General features: G+C 40.2%; 1 protein-coding gene across 2 annotated transcripts in view; it reads right to left on the bottom strand.

The window, feature by feature from the left end:
* Positions 1-15,364, bottom strand: part of LOC116641502 (ubiquinol-cytochrome-c reductase complex assembly factor 1) — a 97,307-nt gene that overhangs the window by 45,011 nt on the left and 36,932 nt on the right. For both annotated transcript variants that reach the window (XM_032419222.1, XM_032419220.1), the window contains one exon: positions 9,206-9,263. In XM_032419222.1, the coding sequence (XP_032275113.1) occupies positions 9,206-9,263 (58 nt within the window). The remainder of the gene's footprint in view (positions 1-9,205; positions 9,264-15,364) is intronic.

Here is a 15,364-nt window from a genome sequence, read left to right as displayed (position 1 = left end):
ACCTGAGGCAAGCATACCTACAGCAACCAAAAGTAATGGCTGGCAGCCTAACAGGAAAGAAAGAAACTAAAAATATATTGAAAACACACAAAAAATAGCACAGCAACTGAGGTTCAAGAGGCAGGGTAACATACCCAGTACAACTCAAAAAATATAGCCTGGCAAAGTACAGTTAAGAGTTATCAGGACCAGGACGCCTGGGTGGCTCAGTCAGTTGAGCGTCTGCCTTCAGCTCAGGTCATGATCCCAGAGTCCTGGGATCGAGTCCCGTATCAGGCTCCCTGCTCAGCGGGGAGCCTGCTTCTCCCCCTGCCTGCTGCTCCCCGTGCCTGTGCTCTCTCGCTCGCTCTCTGACAAATAAATAAATAAAATCTTAAAAAAAAAAAAAGTTATCAGGACCTCCTGAATCATTCAGAACAGGTTAAAGTACATTGGCAGGTGAAAAGAGAATGAGTGAAACAAGTCCAAAATGGTAAACAAAAACAAAAAAGATCTGATGATCCTGGTATCCACTACAAAACAAAGCCAACACTTATCACACACAGGCTCTCACTGCACAACAATAATGTTTGAGTCACTAAGTAAAGTATATTCCACAACAATTGAGAACACTAGGTTTAAAGAACAGAACAGGATAGCTCTACTTCAATTTACATTATGGATGCATTCATCATAATAAATATTTAAATTAAGCGTTGAGAAATCAAATTACATTTTGCTACTGATTCAACTTCACAATTTCAGAGCTCTGTTCCAGGGGGAAGTGGAGGAAGGGAAACGGGGGACACTTCCCTGCTAAAACATAATAAAAACTGCCCTTAAGAATGCAAAGTAAACTTTAAAAAGAGATAATCTTCTGCTCAAACCTAAAATTGCTCTAAAAATAAAAAATTTTTAAGCAATAAAAATATTCTTGTATTAAACAATTAATTTAATCATTCATTTAACAAGTATTTACTAAGTACCTACTCTAAGTATAAACTTAGTCTATATATAAACTACTCCGTTTAGGAACAATTCCAGTTATCCCTCCCAAATTTGATGATGTTCTTAAACCCACAATTTATTATTGAGGTTTTAAGCTTCACAGTACTATCCTCGTCTCTCAGTGATTCTAGTGGCTCATAAATAATACTGATGTCCTTTACATATAAGGAAAGCAAATAACCCAGCTAGCAAAGTAAAGAAAAAAAAAGGAGTAGTCAAGCCTTAGTCTTGGCTCCCAACTATCGCTAAAGGGCAAGCACAGAGGCAGGGAAAAGAGGAAAGAGACTCACTCACTAGGCATCTCAAAAAACAAAGGGCTGGGGCGCCTGGGTGGCTCAGTTGGTTAAGCGACTGCCTTCGGCTCAGGTCATGATCCTGGAGTCCCGGGATCGAGTCCCGCATCGGGCTCCCTGCTCGGCAGGGAGTCTGCTTCTCCCTCTGACCCTCCCCCCTCTCATGTGCTCTCTCTCATTCTCTCTCTCAAATAAATAAATAAAATCTTTAAAAAAAAAAAAAAAAAAACAAAACAAAGGGCTAAGATATAAATTTTATCTTATGGCAAATAATAATAGTGATTACTGCCATTTATGACATCCTCTAATATCAGACTTGTCACCTGAAAATGCATTTGCATCCACACTCTCTTTCAATTAACTCTAACTGCTCCCATTTCACAAAAACAAAAACAACAACAAAAAAAACTGACGCTCTGAGGAAAGAAGAGAAGGAAGTAAAGAGGCTTCTTCCTCTAGGCTTATAAAAATGTTTCAGTGTTTCCCCATCTTAAAATAAAAAATAAAAAAATGTTTCCCCTCCATCCCACCTTCTTAATCATTTGGAAATCCTTAAAATGTAGTTCATAATTACTTAAGTAACCTAAGGTTGCCTTAGGTTACTTAAGTGGAATGGAAAAGAGCAGAGCTGGAATGAAGTCCGAACTCCCCCTCTTTCCTCTAGGCCACAGTGTCTCCCAGGCCAGTGTCAGTATGGGCTGTTTCCCCCATTCTGTGATAGCACAGCTCCAAGAGCCTCTTCCTGCTATAAGGAGGAAGAGGAAGACAGCAACACTGCCTGCAGAGTTCAAAGGAACAAGAGTCCTAGCCATGCTTTGCTCCTCTCTGCCTACATCTGGGAGGGAAGAATTCTTGTGATTCTGGATGCTGCCCTCCTGCCATGTATTGGCAGCTCTGAGTACCCTGTCCTGCTTGCTCTGTTTGGGCCTTCTGACAATGCCAGTTGTGTCTTGGCCTTCTTTCTCCCTCATGGTGGTTTATTCGCTGTTCAGAGTGGATCTGATTTTGACTTCAATGAAGACTAGTGGGCATTCAAGGCAGGTCTGTCACCCTGGCTGCTGTGAAGGAATCCCAAAGGATAGCCTGTTTCCCTTACTCTGCCACCAGCCGAGGCCAAGGAAGCAGAGCCTACATGCCCACACTCAAGCCTCAGCAGTGTGCTAATGAATGAGTTTATTTATTTGTGAGCTGGCATGCTTACCCTTTCCCGGGGCTGTGTACATGGCTATCTCCACCTGGTTTCCTAAACTCCCTCCCCATGAAGCCTAATCTTTATGTGGGGAGTGTGGGGAGTATGGGGGCCACAGGACAGTCTATGGGCAAACAGACAAGTGGGGTGAGGCACTTCCTGAAGCCATCTCACCTGACAGCGAGCCTCCTCCAAGAACTACACCTGGCCTGTGGCCTGCCTGTCAGATCCACTATAGAGAACAAGCTCCTGGGTAGCAGGTACCAGTGCTTTTAGGTTAAGCAATGTTGATAAAATGATGCTGCACAGGCCTTCGGTTTGGGCAAAAGCAACACGTGTGAGGGTTTGAACAGAGTGACTGGCTCGGGGAGGGAGAGTAGGGATGTGCACATGGCCAGGGCTCACCATATATAGCAGGTCTGGAGCTGCTGGAATCCAGCATGAGCTTGCAAGCCCTACAGCTACATCAAAACTGCTGTGGTGGTTTTAAAGAGCCCACTTGCAAAGGCCGGAGCGTCTGCCAGGGCAGTTCTCTCGCTGACTGAGACTGGGACCAGTCTGTTTTCCAACCCCTTCCCACCTGTGCAGTTTACTTCCTTTTCTTTCCCAGAGGCTTCTTCCCACAAACTTATAAAAATGTTCCAGTGTTTCCCCCTCTTAAAAGAAAAAATGGAAAGCAAATAACAAAATGCTTCCCCTCTGTCCTGTTTCTCCCTCTAGTGATCATCTTTCTTAATCGCTTGGAATGTCTTAAAAAGTAGTTTACAGTTACTTCCTACCCTCCTAATAACTCCTCAAGACCCCATGTGCTCTGGTTCTAGACCCCAGAAGGCCAATGTAACTGCTTCCTTTGACCATCCCCAGGCAGTCCCCCTTCCCCTGTGCTCCCATAAGACCTGTGTGTCTGCTACACATAGCACTTATCACCCCTTACTGTTTTCAGGTCTACTGTTTCCTCTCCCAGGACACAGACAGCGAGTACCAAGAAACACAGTTTTGTACAGTTGATGGTCAGTGCTATGCTGTTCATATTCATGGGAAGAAACCCTCATCCCCATGACCATCAAAAGGAGACACTCAAGCAAAAAGCCAAGGATTGCAGAAGCAGCAGTCAGCTTTGGATTTGAGTCTCAGATCCTCCATGAAGAGGCCTGTGACAAATTCCTTAAAATTGCCAAAATCATCTCCCCATTTGTAAAATGAGGGTTGAACTAGATCTGTGGTTTTATTTTTTATTTTTTTTAAAGATTTATTTATTTATTTATTTATTTATTTATTTATTTATTTATTCATTTATTTATTTATTTATCTATCTGAGAGAGAGAGACAGAGAGAGAGAGGGCGAGCAGGCGGGGAGGGGCAGAAGGAGAGGGAGAGTGCCATGAAGACTCCACGCTAAGCATGGAGCCGGACGCAGGGCTCGATCTCATGACCCTGAGATCACAACCTGAGCTGAAACTTAGAGTCAGTTGCTTAACCAACTGAGCCACCCAGGTGCCCCTAGATCTGTGGTTTTTGAACTGTGGTCTGAGTCTCCACAGAACTACATAAGAGCCCCTCACCAGTGGGCACATTGTGAAGACCTGAAATAAGCAGGTCATTCCCACTTCCTCAACCCAAATAGCAATTCGTTATCTATTCGTACATGGTGACTGAGCATAAAATTTCGTTTTTAAAAAGCGCTCAGCTGGTAAAACTGAACCACTAGATCCCTATACCTGCAATGTTTTTCTATCCACCCTTTGACTTGCTAACTTCTACTTACCATTCAGGTGTTATTTTAAATGTCATCTCTTCAGTGAGCCCTCCCTGAGTGACTGACCCACGCACCCCCATCTAAATTATGGACCCCTCTTCCCCGCTACCATTTCCTCTCATTACACTATTCCAGCTCTATTTTATTAATGATTTAATGTCTCTCTCCCACACTCTAAGCCCTGTGAGGGCAGGAAACAAATTTTCTGCATACTGTAGATTCAATTGGAGAATAAATGCTATAAGTTTATGGATTTAATTTTTTCTTTAATTTTTAAATCATCTCTTCACTCACTGTAGGCCTCAAACCCACAACCCTGAGAACAAGAGTCGCATGCTCCACGGACCGAGAAAGCCAGGAGCCCCTATAATTTACAGATTTATGTTTAAGAATAAGCAAGTACTTTAAATAATAAATAGCATTAATAAGATTAAATAGTATTAGTATTAATAAGCAATCACTTAATTAGTTACTTTGGTAGCTTTAACTACCAATGAGGAAAGCAACTTATTACTTTGAGTTAGCCAGACCTATACTTTGAATTTCCTCTCCACCATGTACTAATTAGATCTTTGGGCAAGTTCTCTGACTTCTCTAAGCTGCTGACCCCTCATATGTGAAATAAAGTAGTTGTACGAATGTGTGAGACAATACATGTAAAATAAATAAAAGATAATATATGTAAAAGGCTTGACAATTATTATATTTATGATACACCTGACTTTAAAATAATTTTTAAAAATACAAACTGCAGAGCCACCTGGCTGGTTCAGTTGGTGGAGCATGTGACTCTTGATCTCGGGGTGTAAACTTGAGCCCCATATTGGATGTAGAGATTACTTAAAAATAAAATAAAATAAAAAATACAAACTTACAAATTTACTCCCTGCATTCTATCTCCATCATAGGCATATTCTAATTTTATTTATCCCATTCCATTTCCTAAAATTAACTTCTGCATCTAGAAGGTATTAGTTTTCCATGACTAAAAGAGGAGTCTCTAACAAATCCACTAACAGCAACATAAATTCCAGCTACATACATGTAACCACCAGAGAAACTTAAGTAGGAGTGGAGCTTTGCCACTCTCACCCAACCAAAAGACAGTTTCAGGACCCTTCCAAATGCTGTGGCAGCCAAGTCAGATCTGGGGCCATCAGTTACTTAATGAACATTTACTGATACAAATTAAGAGTAAGACATGCAATTGAGGGAAGAAATACCTCATTTTCATATCTTTCCAAAAAAATAATAAAAATAATTGTTGCTCTCATAAATTCACCATCCACAAAGACTATACGATAAAACATAATAATGTTATATGATGAATGCTATGATAGAGATGTCCAAAATACTAAGAGAACACAAAAGAGGAACTAACTCTCGCCTTCAAAGGGTAGGAAAGGCTTCAAAGAGAAATGATATCTGAGTTGGATATTGAATGAAAAACAGGAGTTCGTCAGGGGGATAGCAAGGAGAAGGACTTTCTGGACAGAAGAAAACTCTGTACAGAAGACTTGATATTTCTATTATGTAATATTGTTTTATTTTGCAGAGGAGGGAGTGGTGGTGATATTGGTACCTAGAATAGCATATAAGACTAGCAGAGGTGGCATATTGATGGGATATGAATACCATGCTAAGAAACCTACTCTGTCCCAAGAATAATGGAGAATATTAAGGAGTATGTGAGTGTGTGTGTGTGTGTGCACGTGTGTATATACTGATCCAATTTGTATTGAGAAGACCAATGGCATGTGAAGATGGAAATTGTAGGCCAAAGACCAGTTTCCAGGTACTGTTGCTTATAACCCAGTAAAATCAATTTAATGGGTGACATCTTAAATTTTCTTTTATAATGAATTCAAATGGAATAGAAAATATCAGAGACTATCTGACATTATAAGGACAAGTTTTACAACTATAATATCAGAGACGTGTGTGTTCTGGGTTGCAGAGTAAAATTCATTTGTTATTGTGGGTCATGGTCAAAAAAGTTTGAGACCAGATGAAGGGGTAAGGGAAAAGTCAAGGAGATCTCCCTGGTTTCTGGTGTGGATACCGGAATGGATTGCAATGCCATTGCCCAAGACAGGGAACAGAGGAGGAGGCCTGCCTTTATCAAGTCCACATCTGGATGCAGGAAAGCCCAGACAGCAACCTCTCTCAACAATTTTTCAGCGGGCACAGTCAATACGAATCTTATTCGACAAAGACAAAGGACACATAGTCACTGCAGCTGCAAGCTCATGTGAATACACAACTGATAAGGGACCTCTAGAAACTGAAAATACACAGAAAAACTTAAGAACTAGAGAAAGCAGACAGGATAAGGGAATCAACACCTCCTCCAGGGAACTAAAAGGATGTGAGAAATCCTGTCCCTATTCTAAGAGCCAACAGGGAGCCATCACCCTTGGGAACCCAAGCAAGCTTTCTGAAAAGTCCACTGCCAGGGTATTCTGTTTATTGGGTTTATTTTTTTCTTAGGGGATGGGGAGGATTCTTTCTACTTTGTAACTGCTTTCTAAGCTTCCCTAGCTCTCCCTCATACTACCACCTACAGGAGGTATTTCAACCCTACACATCTCTAGGAAGTCCACTGAGTCCTGTAATACTGGATATGGCTATCCCTCAGTTATCCTCCTGGAGCTTCAGGCTAAGAGATCAGGGCTGGAAGAACATAGCTTCTCCACTTGGAGTGGATCCATTACTCCTCCTAACACCCCTCTCCCCTAGAAGAGAAAGTTTCCCCAATTCTTCTTGAAGGATGACAGCACAATTGGGCCCCAAACTACATTTATGGCAACCTTCCCGTTAAAATTCCTCCACAAACCTGCTCTAGACACTTCTGACAAGTGGCTGTCCTCAAATACTCCATGTCCTTGCACATACGTTCTGTGGTTTGCTCCTGATATTCCCTCAACCTAAAATGCCCTCCTTTTCTCTGACAGAAATTCTACTCACCCTTCATGGTACATCAACGTCACTTCTACCACAGAGCTCTTTATCCAATACTCTCCCCCCGCCACCACCATCACATTTGGATTTAGTCATACCTCCTTGTCCTTCCATAGTCTCTGCTTGTGCCCTGGGCACAACACTTCTTTCACTGTCATCCATTATAGGCAATTGTGCTCTCTGCCTGTTATCTGCTAGACTAAGTTTCTAAAGGTGCATGCCATGTCATACCCTTCTCTCCAAAGCCCCCCAGTCCTTAACACACAGTGAGTTCTCAATAAGAGTTTCCCGATTCAAAGTGAAAAGCTACCGCTTCATTCTACCAAAGACTGCAGATCCTTAGAACTAAAGAGGAAGTGTGGAGGGGAGGCCAAGTGTAGATTTGAAGCAGACAGCCTCCCTCCCCCTACTTAACTGGTAGCAGTACTCCCCACTCCTCTGAGAAATTAAAACCAACCTCAGCAAGGAAGATGCAGGAGGCATGTTTGGAAATGGTGGCTATCTTGAAGGAACTGTAAGTAGCTTCAAGGTTCTCCTGGCTACTATTAGTCAGGGATTGACCTTGGGATGTGGTTACAGGGATTATATATTTTATTTTGCCATCCACTCCCTCTAACACTCTGATACCTCTAGCTATATGGGCAATAAAGAGTCTTTCATACAAGCTCTGAATATTATCTTTAAGCTCCTCTGGGAACAGCCTAGCCTCCTCTCAGCCCTCCCACCTTTCCAGTGAGTAATTCTGCAATGCCACCTCTGCAGTCCTCTCCTCTTGAAAAAGTGGTTTTCCTCTCAGCATATTCAGCTGCCCTCCCTAAACCTTTTCTTAACCTTCACCATTCGGACAGAAGGTAGTCTGCCTTCTCAGCTGCCTGACTAAAAGACAGTATATTTCAAAGAAGAGGCAGAACTCGTGAAGGTTTTGATAATTGTGGCTTCCTCTGTGGTCGCATAGGCACTACTTACTCAGATTTAGTATAGAACTTAGCCATTCCGATTTATCACTGACTATTTTAAATGTCTTATCTCCCTCGTTAGACTGTGAGCTTCTTGAGAACCACTGCTAGTTCCCAGCAAACTGCCCAGGACATAGTGTACACTCAATGAAGTACCGGCTTAGAAAAAATAACCTAAAATAAATTGCTACCTTATGCCCCTCAGCCAATCTCAGTGACTATATGAGTTCAGAAGAAGAAATATTTCAGAGGTGATCAAAACCAAAAAGTCTTTATATAGTAGTCAGTCCTGTGATGCAAAGCTCAGCTGAAGGCAGTCTCAAACAAGGGTCCTTTTGACAGGGCAACCATTCCCCACGTTCCTCAGATACTCACTATGGTCAAAATAGTAAACTTAGTTCTCCGGAATTTACTTTCCCAAGATCTGGCAGTTCAATAAATGCATTCCCCAGCCCCCACTTCAACGTCTCTCCTATATCCTTCTGACCTTTAATACTGTGTAACATTAGATGAAAAACTGATTTTTTTTGGCTACTTAATTTGCAGCTGAAGAAAAAATATACTGTTTAAGGTGTTAAATATTTTTACATGCAACAAACCTGGCATGAATCTAACCTGTATGCACATTTTAGAGGTACAGGCGTAAATGTCAGTGCTATAATTTGTTATAGGTTTCTGATGACCAGCAATGGAAATGACCACGGATTCTCACAATTCAAACCACTTTTACGTAAATGTGAACTTTCCTAAAACAGCCAAGGGAGAGAACTTTCCATCCAAGCTCACAGAGTCTCTTAGAGATACTGATAGCATTGTTCACCAGGCTAGGTGTTCTTTGAGAAAAGCCTACAAATATTAGTTTCTTTCTGGGACTATGCTTTGACCTTTAATAAAAATGTGATTTAAGACACTAGTTATTAAAATGAAAGGAACAGTTTTTTTAATGCCTGAACAACTGCCATTTCATATAATCAGCCTTGCTGAAGGCTATACCTTACAAGTTAGCCATGTTTCAAAAAAAAAAAAAATACATTTGGTGACTTCATTTAAATTGCTCACTTACCAGACGTGAAGTAGAGTTATAAGAAACCATGAATTGAATGTATCAGGCATCTGACACCCTAGAAAATAACAATAAAGTATAAATATGTGAGGGAAGGAATGTTGACTGTATTTTAAATATTGGTAGGAATCTGTTCAAGTCAAATATATGGCAGGTACAGTGCTCTTTGATTATGTGACCATAGAGAGGGCCAGTGGAACCAGAGGACGAGACAATGGGTTGAAAGAGCACTGAATGCAGTCAGACAAACAGCCTTCTAGTTCCAGCCCCGGTACCACTTTGCTGTGTGGCCTTGGGCAAATCACTTTTCTTCTCAGATTCTCAGTTTTCTCACTTCGTATAATATGGCCTAGATGATCTGTATGGTTCCTTCCAACTTACGTGCTATTTTCCCTTCCTGGTCTCAAATTCATCTGGAAAGCTAGGCAGACACTACTTTGCCTACCCCACTTAAGTATAGGCATTTTTCACTGGAGCCCCACTGAGAAGTCTAAGTTCTTCTAGTTTCTTTTTCCTGTCTTCCTTCTTTAAGGTGACCCAGTATGCTACAAACATGGGTATGCAGAATGATTCACCCAAAATAAATGACCAGGAGAAAGAAGTGAGGCTCTAGGGAGCTGTAGTTACATAAGAAAGCAGATTACATCTAAATGAAAGGCCATTCATCACCCCCCAGGAATAACAAAACTTTAAGATACTAAAACTCAGGTCAATGCTTAGACATCCACGCCTCTCAATTCTCAGATCTCTAGGAAATGCCTCTGGCTAGATGAGGGATCCCCACTCAATGAGCCCTACCTATTACATGACAGGGAGCAAAGCTGGAGCAAGAGGATAAAGAAAAGTGAGTATCAGTCAATTTGGGCCCTTCGGGTAGAATCTGCCCTTTGAGTAATGACTCAAGAAAAAAGGGATATTTTCTGCCTTGCAGCAAACAACACAATGTACTAAATGATAACAAACTGGGGCCACTAGGAAAGAAAACACAGAGCAGAACCTCTGTGAAGCAACTAATACTACCAATAATAAAGAGTCGTAATTCCTTGCAGGCTTACTTTGTGTGAGACATTGTAATTGATGCTTACATGCATGAGCTCAATGAATTCTACCAACAGGCCTATCATGTGGGTATTCACAATACCCTCAATGACAGGTGAGAAAATGGACTCTTAGAGAGACACCATGACAATTGCCCAAGGTCACACAGCTATGAAACATCTAGGATCAAATTCAGATCTGCTTGATTTTAGGCACTGTGGTCTTAATCACTAACTGCTTCTCTAATACTAATATTAGAAACTAACATTCACTAAGGGTCCGTATTTCCTGTCAGGTCCACTGCTAGTCATGTCAATACATATCTCACTTAATCCTCACTTTAACCCTGAAGGGAGGCATTATAATCCTCATTTAGAGATGAGGAAACAGGCTCAAAAAGGCTAAGTAACTTGAGGGAAGCCACAATATAACAAGCTAGTGGTTGGGCTGGAGTTTAAGTCCAGGTCTGTCACAAAGTGACACCAAAATACTCTGGTGAGCTTACTAGGAGGTGCCCAGCAGTTGTCAAGTGGACTTCCTCTTGGAACCCAGCAGGAGGGAGGTGAAGGCTGGCCTGGCCAACCATACAGCTATTAAGACACATGCCATCTGAGAGTGGGCCAACCACCCTCCACCAAACAAGAATAGCCATGAGAAACTCTCAAGCCCAGATCTGAAGTTGGGTCTTTTTTGGATGCTAGAACAAAACATTAAAAAGAAAAGTTTTCTTGGAAGTCTGTCTTTCAATCTGGAAAATGAAATTTGGCTGCTTCTAAAGGACAATCTGTTCAATTGCTACCTCTACATCAAAGCTTCTCGGCAGCCTCCAGGAGCCTTTCCAATTCTCTCAGAGAGGGAATCAATTCTTGGGCTGGAAAGCACAGACAGACAGGCCAGCAGCTGGACTTGGGTCACAATTTTCCATTCCGGGGGTCGGCTCAGGGCTAATGATGGGAAAAGAGCTGGCATACTGACTCCCTGTACCCAGTGGAGTCAGAACAGAAACCCACAGGGTAAAGCCCTAAGAAACAAGACCACTGAATGTCTGACCATAAGCATCACAAAAACACAGCAGATCTTCAGCTCAATGAACTGTGTTTAAACACCTCAAAGTTAAAAGCTGTTATTGCCTTTTGTCAAGATCACACTCTTGCACCAATACACACTCATTGCATTATTTTCTGAGGCTAGGTACTTTCTTCCTCAATACCAAGTTGGATAAAATTAAATAATTCATCACTGTTATGGAGTGGCAGTATTAACACAGTTGTTTGTTTAATGCAGGCTCTGGGGTCAGACCTCCCGATTCAAAACCCGGACTGTACCTCTTACTTGCTACGTGACTCTGGGTAAAGTTACTTAGCCTTCTCAGTGCCTCAGCTGTCTTCTCTGTAAAATGGGGAGAACAAGAGAACTACCTTATAGGGATTCGTGAGGATTAAATGAGATAAGGCCTGTAAAATGTTTAGCAAAATGGTTAATATTTAATAGATACTCAATAAATATTTACTATTGTTTCTCGGTGAATTATTTAAACACTAGGGTTTAAAATATCTTAAAATAGCTCACTATTTAAGACTGTGTCAATAAAATGATGAACCTCAATCACTGACTCAGAACTTATTCATTAAGGAGCCTCCTCTCCAAGGTATTAAGTCTCTTAAGAGCTAAAGACAAAGCAGTTTTCATACAGTACGGAATTTCAGTATGGAATTAAACACAAACTTTACTGATTGGCCCCATCTGTTCCAAAGTGTTCCTCATAACAGAACTGATCTCCAAAAGACCAGTTAGCAAACCACTGCAGGCTCACAGAGGTTATGCTCACTGATGCCACAAAAGACATACACCATCAGAACATCTTGGAAACAACAGGGGGCTGGCTGTTAATCTCAACAGTCAGAATGCCCACGGTCTAGGCCTCTGGATCAAGACCTCTGAACACGTTAGAGAGTCTCTAACTTGGGCATTTTACGGGGGCCCATCCAAGAGGCTACAGGCTTATTGTTTACTCACAAGCACACTGTGAGTAAACAACTCTTTCTTACACAATCTTCATGAATTAACACTGGCCTTACTTTTGTTGGAAGAGTAAGGATGACAGTGCTGAGCTACCTAAGCCTCTTTATCCTTTTTAAAAATTATTGAATGCTCAGGACTCTAAAAGTCAAGCCCTAAAATACCAAAAATCCAAGGGAGCAACAGCCACTTTAAAGCTATAATCTTGGGAAGTGATATATATATTCTCTTCTTTTATCCCAAACCTGCCTGGCCTACTCTTTAGGACCTTCCTTTAGAAGATGCAAGAAAGTCTCATTATTTCATAGATATTTATCTGCCTCCAAATGGTATTTTTCAAATTGGTTCCCTTTTTTATTCCTAGCCACAGTTCAGAACCACTTTGGTTTCATTTTAAAATTTATTCTACCCACAAATGACAAAGATCGACCACACTGGAGCATGATACAAATGAACAAGCTGTTAAGTCTAAAAAGCAATTCTTAAATTGAGTCTTAAAAAACCTTAAGCAAGAGTGGCATCACTGAAAAATATACTGCTTCCCCGGGTAACTACTTCAAAGGCCAAAGCTAGAACAAAGCTTACTGAGGTGAACATACTCTAATATATGTAAACATCAGTTTATAATACTAATAGAATGTCGCCTAGAGATAGTTCTTATTTAAAAACAATAACATACAAAAATATTAAAATGGATTATAATTTCTAATTTGCAATTACATTCTTTCACAGGCCATATGTTATAGTGGAAAAATTCCTGGCTTTTAAGCCAGACAACATAGGATCAAGCCTTAGCTAAGCAGCTATGGGAAATCACTTAGCTTCTTAAGTTTCAACTGTTTCTGAAAAGAAAATAAAAATGAAAACAAGAAAACAAGTCCTTCCTATCCTACAAGGTTTTCTAACTCCTAAATGAGACAAATGTAAAAGCACACCATGTAAATGTGAATTATTAGCATATAATGGTAATAATTTGTATAAACTTTTATTTTTATAAGTAGATTACAACAGATTATACATTGAAAACATGATATGTTACCTTAAATATATAATAATAATCTCATTACTCAATCTATAATATTAACTCAAGGATCGGGGCGCCTGGGTGGCTCAGTTGGTTAAGCGACTGCCTTCGGCTCAGGTCATGATCCTGGAGTCCCGGGATCGAGTCCCACATCAGGCTCCCTGCTCAGCAGGGAGTCTGCTTCTCCCTCTGACCCTCCCCCTCTCATGCTCTCTCTCTCTATCTCATTCTCTCTCTCAAATGAATAAATAAAAAATCTTTAAAAAAAAAAAAAAAAAAAAAAAATTAACTCAAGGATCTTCAATAATGAGGACTGGCTAAGACAAAGATAACTAGTAAACATCATTTCAAAATAATTATAAATTTATGAGTTATTTATGGAATCAAATATTAAACAGATATCTGAGGATGAAGATTTAAAAAGATCTGATGAAAAATACTTAGGGACATGTATTCTAGAAATCACTTAAGAAAAATCCAGCTTCTTATGGGGCGTCTGGGTGGCTCAGTCATTAAGCGTCTGCCTTCGGCTCAGGTCATGATCCCAGGGTCCTGGCATGGAGCCCCGCATCAGGCTCCCTACTCTGCGGGAAGCCTGCTTCTCCCTCTCCCACTCCCCCTGCTTGTGTTCCCTCTCTCGCTGTGTCTCTCTCTGTCACATAAATAAATAAAATCTTTTAAAAAAGAAGAAAAAGAAAAATCCATCTTCTAATATTAATAGTTCCTTCATCTTTTTTTTTTTAAGATTTTATTTATTTATTTGACAGAGAGAGAGATCACAGGTAGGTAGGCAGACAGGCAGGCAGAGGGAGAGGGAGAAGCAGACTCCCTGCTGAGCAGGGAGCCCGACATGGGGCTCAATCCCAGGACCCTGGGATCATGACCTGAGCTGAAGGCAGACGCTTAACCAACTGAGCCACCCAGGCGCTCCAATAGTTTCTTCATCAAATAGATAAAGAATAGTTTCTCCTTTCAGACTAATTTCTCCTAAAATGAGAAATTTTTAGAGATTAAAAGGAAGCAGGAAAGTTTACTTTTGTTCCCATGAATAAATAAGAAACAGAAGGTAGACACTAAATCAGGATTACAACTCAGTAGGGTATTTTAAGTTTCTAACATAACATCAATCTGCTGAAATTGTAAAATCACCAAAAGAACTTGCATTTGGTTTTAAAAAACCAAAATAGTGATTAAATAATCCAAACAGCATCTAGCTATCTTCCTTGTTATTAACATAATTCTATATAAATATTTGCTCTCCATGAAAAATATCAAGTATATACAGTTAAGTGTTTGTGGCTTGCAGGATAATAGCTGTTAACCACAGATGTGCAAAGCACACCTTTCTTTCCAAAATCTGTAGAACTAGGAACAGCTTAAACTTTCCCAGTTACTTTATAAGTACCTGCTTTAACTAACTTTATAACTAAATAGATTACAGCATCAAAATGAATACTATATTGATATAATCGACTGATAGTTGTGGTCTAAACCAGTAAAACCCTTTTGGAAAACAATTTATCAATGGGATATAAAAAATAAAATTATATATATATATATATATACACACACACACACACACACACACACACACATACCTTTTGACCCAATTATCCTTCAACAGAAATAAAACAATCATTAGGTATCAACCAAAACAATTAAAAACTAGAAATAAAAGAGGAATGATTGGCAAAAAGTTCATTTCACGTCAGAATGCTCAGTAAAACATCCAGAATGTAAACAGGATTTGTTTACTATGAGTACTCATATGTAAAAAGATGCATGTGTGGAAAAATGTCAAAGTACTAGACAAATTTTTAGGTTTCTTCTTTTTTCAAACTTGTTAAAATGTCTTATTTATAGGGTTTCTTGCCCTTGTTTATTCTATTAAAAGATAAAAATAAGCAGCTTTTATTACACACTCTGCACAGGAAAAATTGTTTCACGAATGACTCAAAACCGATACAGTCATAAAAATGAAAAATAGATTTTTTTTTTAAGATGTTATTTTTAAGTAATCTCTATACCCAACATGGGGCTCGAACTTACAACCCTAAAATCAAGAGTCACATGCTCTA

The sequence above is a fragment of the Phoca vitulina genome, unplaced genomic scaffold, assembly GCF_004348235.1.
Source record: "Phoca vitulina isolate PV1807 unplaced genomic scaffold, GSC_HSeal_1.0 scaffold22, whole genome shotgun sequence".
NCBI lineage: Eukaryota > Metazoa > Chordata > Mammalia > Carnivora > Phocidae > Phoca > Phoca vitulina.
Note: the sequence above shows the minus strand (reverse complement) of the source record. Positions and strands in the feature narration are given on the sequence as shown.